General features: G+C 44.4%; 1 protein-coding gene and 1 long non-coding RNA gene across 3 annotated transcripts; both read right to left on the bottom strand.

The window, feature by feature from the left end:
• Positions 1-6,599: 6,599 nt before the first annotated feature.
• Positions 6,600-8,017, bottom strand: LOC108083969 (uncharacterized). Its single transcript, XM_017179976.3, has 2 exons — positions 7,860-8,017; positions 6,600-7,779 (listed from the first exon to the last, which is right to left on the bottom strand). The coding sequence occupies exons 1-2, from the start codon at positions 7,866-7,868 to the stop codon at positions 6,733-6,735; spliced, it is 1,056 nt and encodes a 351-aa protein (XP_017035465.1). The 5' UTR covers positions 7,869-8,017; the 3' UTR covers positions 6,600-6,732.
• A 4,665-nt stretch (positions 8,018-12,682) lies between these two features.
• LOC138928795 (uncharacterized) lies at positions 12,683-14,517 on the bottom strand. 2 transcript variants are annotated; one of them, XR_011445170.1, is made up of 3 exons: positions 13,067-14,517; positions 12,873-12,979; positions 12,683-12,809 (listed from the first exon to the last, which is right to left on the bottom strand). It is a non-coding gene; the product is annotated as an uncharacterized lncRNA (long non-coding RNA). The 2 variants fall into 2 exon arrangements; XR_011445171.1 differs by having other exon boundaries at positions 12,873-14,260; positions 14,320-14,516.
• Between the last annotated feature and the right edge of the window lie 477 nt (positions 14,518-14,994).

Raw genomic sequence — 14,994 nt, 5'->3', positions numbered from 1 at the left:
GATTGTACTCGACCCACATGATGCCCCGGCTTCTTTGAAGAAGTGTGCGTACTTGTGCTTGGGGAGACCTCAAAGAGTTTACCCATGATTTCTGAACTTGAGAGCTCGCTTTTAGCTCGTTCTAGAGACATAAGTAGCTTATGTTGCATTGACAACTACAATGTTTAAGCTCACTTCTTTCAATTTTAAAGCTGCCCAATCCGGTCCCTTTGTCCTGCTGCTAATATACTCTACGAAAAGGATACCCCCATAGGAGCAGCAGTCCTGCTGACTAGTGATTATGATGATGACGATGACGGAACGGAGGATGGGAGCTGGACTACTGTGTAACTTTGATGTGAACTCCACTTTTAAATATCAGCGTCACATCAAAAACAAGTGCTTGGCAACCCGCTGCTCTTCGCTCCAGTTGCGGCTCCGCGCTGGGTTCGCAGAGCTCCGTTTCTGGCTGGGATTGGGCGCTGACGCACCCCCGGGACAAATGCATTGCCCTCATTTCCAGATTCAGACCGCAACTCGAAATGGGGGATTTGGACTTGGATTCGCATCGGGGGCGACGGTTCTGGTCTGTTGTTAATGAATTTGCCCAAGCTGTTTGCGCGCGGCTTAAAATCCACTCTGGCTCCGAGCTGGCAGCTAGGAGACGAAGCCACACTGGGAATCATATAATATATGTTACATTAATTAGTTTGTTTTTAAACAGTTGACTTGAACAGTTTAGAAATCGCATTTTAAAATGATTTTTAGCAAATTTGTAGTATCCAAAATGAGTAATATTTTCTTGAAATTTTGTATATTACATTAGGTGAAAAAAAAAACTTATTCAACATAATACATTGTTAAAAAACTAAGCTTCTTACATGTAAAAATAAAGATATTTTCACTTCAAAACCTCATTACAAATCTCTTTAAATTGAAACATAGATTAAACTTTTTTCTTTTTCTGCACAAATCCTACTCCACATCTGCTTCTCTTGATCCATAAATTTGTTAATATAAAAGTATATATTTGAATAAACAGTTCAGCTATAAAAGAGATTATTTTACATAGTTTACTTAGCAGACAGAAGGGACCTAGGACGGAAGCAGGAGCTTAAGTTCACCTCCTGTCCATGCTCTGGACCGGCTTTAATGTCCTGGCCCAAGTGGGTCCTTGCTGTCTGCAGAGCAAAGATGTGCATAAATAGTGCGACAGTCCAAGTCAAACATTGGGAACAAACGAGGGAAATATGCGATGGAGAAGAAAGCCGCAAGAAAAATAAACTTCGAATTGATTTTAAAAGGAATGGCCCAGGCACACTTCAAATTAAGTAAATCGTACAAAAGCCGAGCTGTGGCAGGACGCAGGACGATGGACGGCGGCCGGCAGTGAGCCATGGAAAATGAAACTGTAAAATGCTTTTACTACATTCTCCCTGCGAGTGGCAGTCATTGGGCTCTCGTACTTTTTGAATTTATGCCAAGCCTCGATCCGAACAAGTTGGCTTGTACTTTACGAGCGAGCGCGAACCCTTTCTCCCGACTTTCGACCGACTTTTTCCGGACTATAGCTATAGCTGTAGCTGTGGCTGCTGATGAGTTTCATTATGTGCGAACAAATCATCACATGCCACTGGGAAGGAGAAAGGACGAACAAAAAAATGAAAACCCGAGCGAGCGAGAGGCCGGCAGACTGCACGGCGTCGTCCTCGTTTAAAAGCAATTTCGTGCATTTGTTAAGGGCGCGCTGTGCGAGTGTGAGATAAGTCAACACTATTTCATTACGGACAAAGGCCATTTCCATTTGGGCAAATTTATGGGAGCACGGGAATGCAGCGATGGCTTAAAAGGAATGCGTTGGCCACTCAATGAAAGCCAGCCAGCCAGCAGCGCCGAATCGATCAGCGCACAAAAAGATAAATAGAAAATAGAGCGTTTGACAGTGCAAACAATGTGACAGTGACCATGTATGTAGTTCTAAGCCGCAGGAAAAAGCCCAAGCTTGAAACAAACAAATCGGTAGGCGAAAATATGCGATGTGTTCGGACTGTGTGATACCTGGTTTAAGGGGAAAAAAGCTTAAGGTAGGTTTTTATTTTAAAAGAAAAGATAATAATGTGATAATAAATAGTAAATATTTAATGAAATTTTTTTCAAATTTAATTAAAAAGATTAAATCTACATTTACCACGTTTTCAGACTACAAAAAAATGAACAAAGAAATAAGGTATTAAAATTAATTGTCAAGTTTTTTAATAGATCTATCTTAACTTGTTATCATCGCTTGTCTAGCATACCCCAGTATTGAAGCTAAAAAAAAAGAAACTCCAGTGGGCCAAAAAAGCAAAGGCAAACTAAGCCCACCCTGCAACTCCTGTCCGGCTGTTAGCGGCATTGTGTGCAGTCTAACGACAACATTCAATAAACAATTCACAATTGATTGACAAACGGACGGACGGCCCTATTTTTCGGCTAGGAGTTCCTAGTATCCAGTTATCCTGCCATCCAGCTATCCTGCTGACGACTGCCGATTGACGACTGAGCGGCCAGGAATGGGAATAGTGACCGGCGGACTGAGCGAATGCGGCCATGAATGAGCAACCACGACAAGTCAGCGGAAGGATGTTAGTTCGAGTGGATGAGGAAATTGAAAGCGAATGCTGACAACAACAAAGTTGGGACAAACAAAAGGAGAAAACGTAAAAACAAAAAGCGAAAATAGAACAGAATAGGCGACAGAATCCTCCACCGAATGTTGGGTACGAAAAAAAAAAGAAACAGGCAAATATAACGAGAGTCGTCCGGCAGCTGGGACAAAAACAATGAAAGCAAATTTCTGTGCGGACATCCGGCGGCGATTAGACGGTGGACACTGAGCAATGAACAGTGAACAAGGAGCTCCGAACACCAGTGGTCAGTGGTCATCGCTGTGGTTGGCCGGCGGGAGTGTCGAAATTTATACGACAGAAGGGATATTTGTAAATGTTTTCCAGTCCCGCAAATCCTTCAAGTGATTTTCTTACAAATGAAGATTCATTTTCAATTTACAGAAGGCTTTTATCCTGTTAAAGTCTCAAAAAACCTCATTAAAGAGAAACAAATCTGTAAAAAAGATCTCAGAAATATTCGAATCCGATCCTCGGCACTCCTGCGATCCTGCGGCCAGGTGGGGCTTAATTAAAATCCCTGCCCGGCTAATTGCGCGCGTGACTCTTGCAGCTCATTAGCTCGACTCACGTAGCGCCGTCCTGGGCATAGTTTGGGCGATTGCGATGGCCAAAAGTTTGCAGCGCAACAACGACAACTGAGGTGGAGACGAGGGCGGCGCAGATAAGGATTGGGTTGGAGGTCAGCGCATCGTTATGTAAGGCCGAAGTTTTGCAAATCCTTTTGGCAATTAGATACTTGTAGCCGGGGACAGGAAGAGCGAAAGGCGAATGCCGAAAGGACGCCCACAAATATTGCACAAGTATCAAGTATCGTCGCTGGCCGCCGTGGCATTTCGCAGTGCAAATATCCCATTACTCGGATGAAACTTTTAATTAAAAAGTTGCCAATGACAAACGGGACGGGGTTGCGGGTCGCTCAGCTCCGCTCCGCTTTGCTCAGCTCTGAGAAATGCGCCTTAGTCTCACCAGAAATATTTGGCTCGGCCACTGGGATGTGGTGGCGAACGCTTCTTCTACACAGGAACTCGGGGGATGGGCTGACTCAGTCTGGCACGCACGTAATTGAGACAAACTTTGAGTCAGTAAAACATTCGAATAGCGCCTCGGGTGGCACTGGCTGCCAATGAGAAAATTACGACATTTAAACCCGTAGGTTAAGTGTACGTGAAATATTAAGTTTAGTTGCTTGAGAGCGCACTAAATCTTATTGTAGGTCATTTGTCGGCTGTCCTATTTCGTGGCTGCCAGCGTGGGCGGATGCCTAATTATGGCGCTGGCGGAGTGTGGGCTCTGTGAAGGGTTAGGGGGTTCCTTTCGGTGCCTGCACCACAGGAAGAGGGACATAAATCTGCAGCAGCAGACGTGCCTTAGTTTGCAGGAAATCATGATCTGGGTAATCTGTGAAAAGTTTAGGCATGATTATAGAGGGAACTACTTGATTCTCAAAGGTTAATTTTCAAGGATTTAAACGGTCGATTGATACCTTGATCTCCTTCTTTCTATTTTCTTTGAAACGTTGTTGGGGGGAGCACCCATAATGATAAGTTCTCGAGACCCTATTGAGGTGGATCGCCAATTATGAAGTAGCATTTCGCCTGGAAAATCCTCCCAGGTGGCGAGACCTCTTCATTGAAATTATGGGTCGTGACTGCGAGTATGAAGTGCGTACGTCCTGGTCCAGAAACGAAAGCAGGACGGTCCGAAATGATGGCGATTCTAGCTCCGGATTGCCCCGGAACGACTCTATCAGATACTACCGGGATGGAATTGCAAACGCATCGCTTGAAAAGCCAGTCGAGTGTGCACGTTGTGGAAATTGAACATCGACGGCCGGATTTTTGCAGTCACAGCTCGCTGGGAGGGAATATGGGCTTGGGTGCGGCCATGGAAGCTGCGACTGTGGCTAATTATACTGCCAACGGCCAGGGGTCCGGGTGCGCAGTGCTGTGTGGCAGCGGTAAATGTTGCGATTCTGCCAAATAATCAGAAAAGGCTTTCAACATTTTACGTAAAGCGAAACTGCACGGGGATGTGCACGAGGGGGAAGGATCCTGTGGCAAAAGTGCCTAGCTAGGCACGCCCATCGGTAAGCGCCTCCATCGTCCGTCGGAGCGCGGGTGCCGAAACTGGGAGCTGGAGCGGAAGTGGTGTGGCTCCCACCCACTCCACCTTGTCCGCCGTGTTGTTGCTTTGTTACGATATCTAATTACAAAGGAATCGTGCGGCAACGTCACACAGTTGCCGGTCCACCGATCCCGCCACTATCCCTCAGCCCTCATGCCCCAACCATTACGCCCTCCTAACCTTTCTATCTCCCGAAATGTTCCAGCAAAATATTATTTCTGTTCAAATGCACAGCGGCAGCAGCCGGGACGGGTAGCTGCGGGCATCCGATTGATATATGCAGATGCGTACTCGCAGTCCCTGTATCTCGGTCCGCCCGTAGAACTACCCGCAGTTAGTTACTCACACTCAGGCACACACTGAGCCACACACACACACAGACAGTGGCGGCACATAGGAGACCCGGAGCTCCCACACATGTGCGCTAAATACACTTGTGTCTAATAAGTTTTATCCGAACGGTCAACGAGGCGTGCACCCACACAAACACAAGGACACACGCCCCATTTTGGGAGCACAATGGTTGATATACACTGAAAATAAAATTCAATTGCATGAAACCCTTTGAATAAAGGGGAAATTGTCAGGAATTGAGTTATAAGGCTTTTAGTAAGAGCGTGGTAACTTGCTTTATTTTCCTATAAAAAGCATACATTTAACAGAAATATTTATATTTATATTTAGAGAAATTATTAGCTTAATTTCTCCAGTGCACAAATGGTTCGGTGGGCGGTTAGTTGGCCAATATAGAGGGGGGCCTGGGTGGCCTATAAACAAATGAAGGGTCGTGCTTCGGGGTACCCAGCTGCGTATGCGGCATATTTGAGCGGGTATGGCGAAAAATTGTCAAACTGCCGGCCGCGGCCCCAAAGTCAGTTAGGTTGGCAATCTGCTTAGCCGCCTTCCGCACCAACTGCCCACTATCCAGATCCCTGCTCCTGCTCCTGTCCCTGGCCCATCCATCGTCGCAATCCACTTGCATTTAAATTGTGAAAATATTTGGACGCTGTCGACCGGTCGTTAAATGAAAATTGAAGTTAGCAGCAGGGCCATTCGACCATTTTCCCTTGCTCACAACCCTGCACGCGGGAAATCTTTAAACAAACGAGGTCAACGGGGCTTTTTCGACAGGGAGGGGCGAGTTAAGGGACGCTAATTGCGTGCTTGTCAACACTCGAAATAAAAATAATATTTGCAACAATTAAAAGAGCGCCAGCGCCAACAAAAGAGTCAACATTTTTGAGCAATTCAAAGGCAGGTCCCCACAAAAACACAACAAAAAAAAAAAAAAGAAAAAGGGACTCCAAACAAAGGGCTCCCCAGCGGTTAGAAGCATTCCCCACTGAAGACCTCTGCCACCTGGTGCATAATTTTTCAAATTTCAAATTGTAAATTATAAAAGGGACAACTCGTTTACCACCGGCAACAGGGACTAAGGAACAGGAATCAGGGAGCAGCCTCAAATTATGCGAACTGTAAATGCGCCGAAATCAAAGGAAATGTGCGTCGGGAAACTGCCGTGGCGTCAAGTGAACCGCAGGCCTTGAAATGGTGTGAATTCGTTTAAATGCCTCACTCTGGTGTTGACCTCTTGGAATACTTCTTTAAATTCAAAATGTTTTTGGGGTTTTCAACGAAAAGAAGCGCTTTCAAATTCTTAGCTTTTTTTAAATTTTTTCAATTAAATTATTTGGGTTAATGTGGCTCAAAATAGTAGACAAATAGTTCAAAATAAATAATATAGTACATGTCTCATTCAAGTACACTTAAGAATAGAATCCCAATCCTAATATTATATTAAACATAAAAAAATAAGATAAAATAAGATTAAAGGTGGTAAAATAAAATAATCATAAATTTTATTATTTGATTTAAATTTGCAAAAACTCATTGATCATTTTCATAAACAATTTTGATGTATCGAGAAAGCGGAATGCTGTTATCCTTCCGGAGTTCACCTCTACTTGACGAGAGTAGGCTTCCGCTTGGGCAGGTTCTGCTTGAGAAGCCGCCAGTTGATGCTGGTGGGAGGAGCAGCGGAGCGTTGCTTGACCAGCTTATTGTGGCTGTATCCCTTGGAGAGCTTGGAGCGGCTGGCGGCCAGGCCGCGGTACTGGCTGACGCTGCGCACCATCTTGTTGAGCCCCACCTTCGAAGCGGCCTTGTTACGGAACTTGCTCTTGAGGACCATTTTGCCATGACCGACCTTTCTCTTAGGGCCCACGGACTTCGACTTGGATAGGTTCTTGCGCAGACTCTTGGACGCAGACTTGGCCAGCTTCAGCGGAGACTTTTGGGCCTTCAGGGGCTTGGTCAACTTCGAGGTCTTCGTCGTATTGCTTGACTTGAGGGTTGACTTGGTTAACTTGTTTGACCTGGTTGACCCGGTTGACTTCGCTGACTTGGATGACCTGAGCGACCTGAGAGATTTGAGCGACTTTTGGCCCTTGAATCCCTTAAGCTTGTCCAGGGTCTTAGACTTGACCCTGAGCGAAGCGGCCTTGGTCTTGAGGCTCTTTAGAGACTTTTGGGCGGATATGATGGCACCACCCTTGGCACGTATATCAACCTTCTCTGGAGGCGCGGTTACTGAATACTTGGGCAGCGTGGCCGGCTTGGCTGCCAGGGCGCGATCGGCCTGGACGACGGCATCAAAGTTGCCGAACACCTGGCGAATGTTGCGGTTCACATACTCCAGATACTTGAGCGACGAGTTGCACAGGGAGCACTTCTTATCACCCTTGTCGCCGTTGTTGCGGATGAGGCTCTCCAGGTATAGGAAGTTCTTGGCCATGTTCTCACAGTAACGACACTTGGCATCGGAGCCGCCTTTGGGAGATTTTTCCATGGCGTTGGGCGTGGGATCGTAGGGCCCGGTCTTCCGTATGAGATTCAGCGACGAGTTGTTGGGCACGATGTAATCTCCGGGGGCTGGTCTCTTTTTTTGGACGCCTATCATTTTATGTAATACCGAAATTTGGTTTACCTTTTCAGGCTGTGAACGATTCTGTTGGGTTGATAAAATTTAAATGGCAACGAAGTCCGTTTGAGGGATCAGAATAGAATGAATAGAGTTGCATCGCCTACCTGAGACATTGTTTTTGATCCTCGGTTTACGTTCGTGGCTGGTCAGCTGCTCGGGTAAGTGCCTACTGATGGTTTTGGGTCAAACAAACTGACATTGAAAGCAGGGCCTTGTGAGTTCTGATACGGATACGGCTTCGGGGAGTGCCTCAATTAATCTCAATTTTCTGCTCATCAAAGACCGGCCAATTTGTCGGCAAATCGTCAACCTTGCCCTGCTCAATTATCGATCAAATAAATTGCTGCGAATATTTAAAGACTTGTTCCGAATTAATTTAAATGTTGCCATGCAATACCCTTGAACACAATTGAGGTAGAAATAATAGGACAAGGGGTTAAGTTGTAAAAAATGTATCTGTGGTTTGTTGAAACCAGTTTTTAATTGGTATGCTTTTCTCTTATAATTTAGCAATGAAATGAAAGCTTTTTTTACCTTTTTATTTCTAAAAAATAGCGTTGAAGGAAATATTAATATTAGAAAAATGTTATGTGCCGAAAATACTGTATAATTTTATTAATAAATATAAATTTAAGAGGTAATAATTTGTTTCTACCTATCATCTTTACCCCTGCTGTGCGAATCAAGCTTGACCGCTGGCCAGGAAGTGGGGTCCGTCCTCGATCCCGACTCGTTTAATTTCTATTTCCTTGGGCACAATTAGCGATAATCAGCTGGCAACGGCAGCCAGCATTTTGTCGTTGGTCCTTCGCCTTTCTATTCGCATTCGCATTTTGATTCCCATTACCACTCCCCTTCCATTCCGAATTGTGTATTTGGGTCAGCTCGTTGCGATGTGCACAATAATTTATTTCATTCCGAGATTTAATCGCGAAATTTTAGTTTGTCGTGTCGTTTGTTTTGTCCGGCTAACACATTTTTAAATGCCCTCGCGGACACAGCTGACCTTGGGCCCTGATTTCTGGGCGTTATGTAAGTTAATGGCGCCCGAAATGGGTAATTACACCATGTCTGGGAGGTTGAATACATTTTATTCCGAATCGATTCGGTAAACTATTAAGTCCAGAAAGGGTAAGGGCTTAGCCTTTCATCCTTTCACATCCAATTAGATGGTTGTATGGAGCCAGAACCTTGCATTCTTGCCGCGAAGAAAGTTATTCGTATTTACAATTCGATGCGCGTGGCATGTCTCAATTTAAGCATTTTTTCCGGCGAGGAGTACGAGGAGTACGAACATCTCCGACATCCTTCAGTTGTCGTCCATCAAATTGTTGTGTTGCACACATCCCATCAATAAGACGATGACGCTGCAGACAACGCCCAGAGCCACCCACTTTGGCAGACAATTCCCTGCGACACATAACTTCCAATTGAAAATATCTTGGAAAAGTCAAACACAAGTGCAAATGCCAATAAAACAGAATAGCCCGAGGGACGAGGATGGTATGGGGATGGCGCATGAAAGTCTCACAAGCTAAGAACATTAAACAGAGAGAAAAAGTTAAAGAATCTGGAAATGAATCAAATATAAACGGGTAATTATTTTTTAAAGTTCAATTTTGAATTCAATACTTAAAAATTTTTATAAAAAAAACGTACAAATTGTAGTTATTTAAAATCAAGATCTACACCTTATTATCAACTCAATAATATATTTTTTTCTAATTCCTAAAATCTTATTTTGGGTGCAGTGCATGTACCCATTGGTTGTGCGGCTATAAAGTTGATTGTTCATAAATGTACGGGGCGTATACGTAATGTCGGGCACTGCACTAAAACAATGCAGCACTCAGTGCATAGGGGATAGGGAATCTGGCAAAGAGGGCGGGTTGGGGTACACTGGCGGGGCAGTCATAAAGTGGCAGGGTAATGAATTTATTAAAAGTTCATTTTGCTTAGCAGCAGCAACAAAGACGGCGGCTAGCAAAACGTTTGTCTTGGGCCCCGACTTGGCATGTTGGCCAAGTTTACGTAAATAGACTTCTATTATTTGCGCTCTGCATGCGACTCAAAATGTGAGTGTTAATGTTAATGGATTTGTGCCAAGTTCTCGCTTGGCTCACTGATTTATTCGTGGTCGAAAGCGGGACACCGTTTTCTTTTTGTTGGCTTGTCGCCTTTGTTTGTTGCGTTTGACTTTGTGGTGGCACACTTCGGACCTGTCCTGCCTAGTTGTTTTTTTTCCTTGTGTGTTTGCCTGTTTTCCACGTAACTTTTGACCCACAAAGGTTGCCGCTGCTGCTCCTTGGCATGTCCTCTCCCGGTCTAACGACTTCCTGAGACGTCGACTGCACACACATACGAACCTGAGTACTTAGTCCAATTTGCATGCCGCCGTCGACGTCGGCGTTAAAGCCAAGTTAAGGTGGGCCCCGCCTTGTTTATTTTGCTTGACTCTGGTGCTGCCTTACGTGTTTATCGCCTGCAAATGGCGATTCTTGCGGAAAGTGAAACCGGTCTCGCCTTTGGCTTTTCTAGGATTTTCCCTGCCTTTTCTGAGTTTTCTTTTTTGGTCGTTGGCGAGTGGGAGTCCGAGACCAAGTCCGAGTACGAGGACGAGTGCGAGTTCCAGGCTGAGCTCGGCATTTCAATATCAACGGAGGCATGCATAATTCCTTTGGCCGCGCCTATGTAAATTTGCTCGGAAGTGTTCAGCTGCGAAAAAGTGTGGCTCTGCTGGCAGCGGCAGTGCTTTTGGCCCACATTTCCCGGCGGCGGAAAGCGGGTCAACTTCATTTTTCGTGCTGACCCACAACCACAACAGCAACAACAGGCGGTTGTTCGCTGGCGTTGTTGCAGCAACGCTAGCAACAGCAGCAGCAACAGCGACGGCGACAACAGCAACGCGTCCATAATTCCTTTTGCAACACTGCGGCGGGGACTTCCCCCACTTTGCACTGCTTTCGATTCGCGTTTTTGGGCTTAACTGCCTTTGCCTGGCTTTTTATTGTTATTATTTGCCGCTAGAGCCGCTGAAGTCGCTGCCGACGTCGCCAGCTACTTGGCATAAAGTCCAAAGTGCAAATGTTTTGCGGTCAGTTTGGATTCGAAGTTGGCCAGCTACGCGACGCGCACCTGCTTTTGCAACGAACCACCTTCAGGGGAAATCAAAAAGAAAAAATCTCAGCCGTGTGTACCGTGGTTTTTCCGAATTTCTACCCAGTTTTGCGGTCACCTTGCGCCCATTTGCTTGTTTCGCGTGTTTGCAGCTCCCCGGAATAAAAAAAAAGAGGAATCGCTCAGCAAAGGCAGCGGATGCGTTTATCCTACAGGACAATGGCTGAAAGAAAAAGCAATTACCAGTGAACAAAGCCGAGGAGGGTTCGAGCCGCAGCCCGAAACGAGATTTTTAAAGACACTCAACCGTTTGTCGGGGTAAGCCAACTTTGGTTTAAGCAGGTCTCAGCGTAATCACCAAAAACCATCTGATAATTACGGAAACAAACTTTAAACGATTCAAAAGAAATGTTTTCCTTTTTGTTAATGTGTGTTGATTTTTTTGTAAAATAAAAAAGCTTGTTAGGTTTTCAAGAAAAATAAAAGAGTTTAATATTTCAAAAGCCCCTTAATAGATATTAAATAAATTAATATTGACTAATAATAATATTTAATATTTGACTATTTTAATTAACTCCGAGTTTATCTTTAGCTCATTAAATTCATAGGGCTTAGTATTGTATTTTAAATTTTTAAGTAAGAATAAGAGAAAATATAATAAATTCAACTAAAAATCCATTTAAGATGGTTGAATAATTTAAACCTAAAAACAAATATCCTTTTCAATATTTCAAATAAATTCTATTTAGACCAGTATTTGTTTCACTTCTTTTGTAGATTATTAATTTAGATTTCCTAGATCTTAATTATTAACGTATAGTTCAAATAGTTTAAGTTATATAGTACATATATATTATTTTACTTTATGATTTGCAGAATTGAGGTGCAAACAAGTGTAATACATACATTTATAAGTAAATACCCAACTCAATGAAATATTTACATAAAAACTACGTTCTGCTTATTCGCCTGAAATTGGTTATTCAACTCGATCTCTTTTACCATAAGTTTAAAAGCGATAAAAAACGATTAAGCTCTGATATGTTTTTCTCCTCCTAAAGTATGCCTACCTATTAAGCCCGCGGCTGGTAACAAAAAATTTTCGAAAGGAGCTTTATGAATTTATGATAATAAACTCTATATTTGTAAATTTATTTTGTATATACACAAGCAAATATTTATTGTGTCCGCTGCAATTTTTCATAAAAGTTTCTGTTTTTGCAAAGTGGGCGTCAGACGCTGTACAAGAAAAAAAGCAAATAAAATGAGACCCGAAACAGTTGAAATTGTTGCCCCAACTAAACGGGGAAAATGAGGAAAATTAAAGCGCTGCCAAGATGCGTGGTAGTATCACCTGGTAAGCACACTAATGGGGGTGTGTGAGGGGCATGAAATCTAAAATAATTTTATTTGCCACGCATTACTGCAGGCAGGATCCCGGTTCTCCTGTCCTTTTCAGGATTCAGCTGAATAAAAGTTTTTACGCATAGCCAGCCACACAGGCAGAGCTCGCAACGCATTTTAGCTAAAAGCATTTCAATGCTGTTAACTATTTTTGATGGCGTTACGCACTATAAAGCGGAGAGCAGAATCCAAAGCGACCAGTGTTGCCAGAATAAGGTACAGGATAGGGAGAATATAATAATAATAATGAGACTTTTTGGTTGCATTTAGTTAAAATTCAACTTAAACTAGGTTTAATTTCATTCTTAGCGTAAAAGGATTTGTATTCAAAGGGACTTCATGCTATTAAGTAAAAATATTTTCTTTGGATTTCATTTACAAAATGTGGAGTTTATTGAATTCCAAACAACACCTTTATATATTCCCCTTTAAAACTTAATAAAATTCCGACCAGGTCAAAGGGAAATTGTGTCACAGCATTACTGCCTGCCGCCTGCGTATAATTTCGAGAGCCAGGATCTCTGCGGGAAGAACTGAAGGCTGAACTGAAAATCTCAACGGAACTCAAACACTTAATTTGCTTGCGAGCTACTCACTTTATTCCGCGGTGCATACGAAGCGACGTGCACCCGGCGATAATGAGACAAAGCCGCTTAGCGATGCACGGACGCCCTTGATGTGGTCGAGACCCTGGAGCTGTTGCCTTAATGAAATAAAAATTAAATTCCTCTGGCTGGCACGACGAATTAATTGTGTCGCTGCCGGAGGGTGGGCGGACGGAGTACTGTACCAGTTGGCCAGTGGGCCCAATTGAGCGGCATTGAAAGGTGTCGGCAATTAAGGGAAATCAGCAGGGAATCGCAGTGGGAATGGTACAGGTGCATACAGGTGCCCGGCTCGGGTCCAATCAGGGCGAGTGCATATAATGGATAATTAATCTTGGGGCTGCTGGTGCTTGTAACCGCCTTTGTATTAATTAACACACGTCATTTATTGATTTCAATTAAGATGCAAGATATGCCCGGCCCAAGTCTGGTCGTTGTGATCGAGTTACTTGCGATAATTAAGAATATATATTACTATAGAAACCTTGCCGCAGACAGTTGATTGAGTCTTCCTTTGAAATGAGAATTAACGCAGAAAGTGAATCCATAGAAATACGGCATTACACTTACAATCTTACGCTGATATTATTAATTAAACTTTCTCTCGGTGTGCCTTTTAATGGGGCATGTTTTGCTCCGACTGGGACAACAATGTTGCCGATGGAGCACGCCAACACCATGCCAATGGGATTAGCACAACAAAGTAGCGGGCTGCGAGTATGCATGCGGCAAGTGCGTGCCTGAGTGCACCTGTCAGGGCTTTTAAGTCATCCACCCAGTCATAGTGGCTCTCTGTTCGTGGGACCGGCAACTGACAACTTGACAGCCCCAGACTAGCACCAGTACCACTACCAGTAGCAGTGGCAGTGGCTAGTAGCTCCTCCGTTCCTTCAGTTTAGCAGTTCAGCAGTTGAGCAGCTGCCGGATCGCAGGAGCAAACAAACAAATAGAGCCTTCGCCAGTGTCTCACTAGGCCGGGCACATGCGGGTAGCTTATGCTCCGGCTGTTGTCCTGTCTTTGGTCTCCGACATGCAAATGGAGCAGCTTCAGCTGCTGCTTCCTCTCTCCTATTTCTGCTGCTGCCATCAACAAGTACACAAAGCCCGGCCAGAAGTACGAGTGTGCCAGTACAAGGGTCCACAATGAGCTGCCAAGTTCAGATGCATAAATGCATAAGCCGCAGCACGCACGCACATGTGGGCAAGGCGCTGGCAGGTGGGCTGCCAGATAATCACGCCGCACACGGAAAGGGTGGAGGTGCTGGGGACCATGGGTTCCGGATTTCGGATTACCAGATAGCCAGATTTGGATTCCGGCTGGGGACCCACTTTAATTAAGGGACCTGCGCTACGGCAAATGTCAGCGCTTCTGGCCACGCCTCGAGCATGGACGAAAAAGTGTAACACAATCTGGGAGTGGATCAAAGCAGTAACATACTTGCCGGCGACCTAAGTTTATCTGGAAACCCTTCAGACTTCCCAAATTGTCAGAGTTTTTAGCACAGTTTTTCCAAGTTACCGCAATATGTTTCATAAACTGTACATTTTATGTAACAATTTTCAGGCTGTCAGCCAAACAAATTCCGAGCTGAAATCAGAACTTTACTTTAAAGTTTGCTTTTATTTTGACATTAAATCGTTCACATATATTTGGAAAAGTAATATTAAGAAAAATAAATGGGTAAAGATACTTGACAATCACACAGATTTTGTAGTCGAAGATTTCCCAAAAAATCGGTTTAGGACTTGCGACAGTCATCTTTAAAACCCTGCCAATCAGCGGCTGATAAAGAGCATGCCGAGTTCGCCTCTCAGCGGCAACATTGCGCCCTTTGTGTGTGCTCAACTGCAGCTGCCAAAAGTTGTCTTAACTTGTGCACACTGTGTGCAGTTTCAGTTTATTTCTGGGGCATTTAAGTGACTGGCCGCCTTAGCAGGGGTTACTGCTGGTACTGCGGCTGCTGCTCCTACTGACTTGGCTTTTGCTGGGAAACCCTCCGGTTACTGCCTGCCATATACTCGCAGCACTGCCTCACTGCCTGGCTGCCTTTGACGGGCCACGACTGGGAACTTTTTGCTGGCTTTGGCTCTCTGGTTGCCGCCAGGACGAGTG

This window comes from Drosophila kikkawai, chromosome 3R (genome assembly GCF_030179895.1).
Source record: "Drosophila kikkawai strain 14028-0561.14 chromosome 3R, DkikHiC1v2, whole genome shotgun sequence".
Taxonomy (NCBI): Eukaryota; Metazoa; Arthropoda; class Insecta; order Diptera; family Drosophilidae; genus Drosophila; species Drosophila kikkawai.
This window is presented reverse-complemented; position numbering and strand designations above follow the sequence as displayed.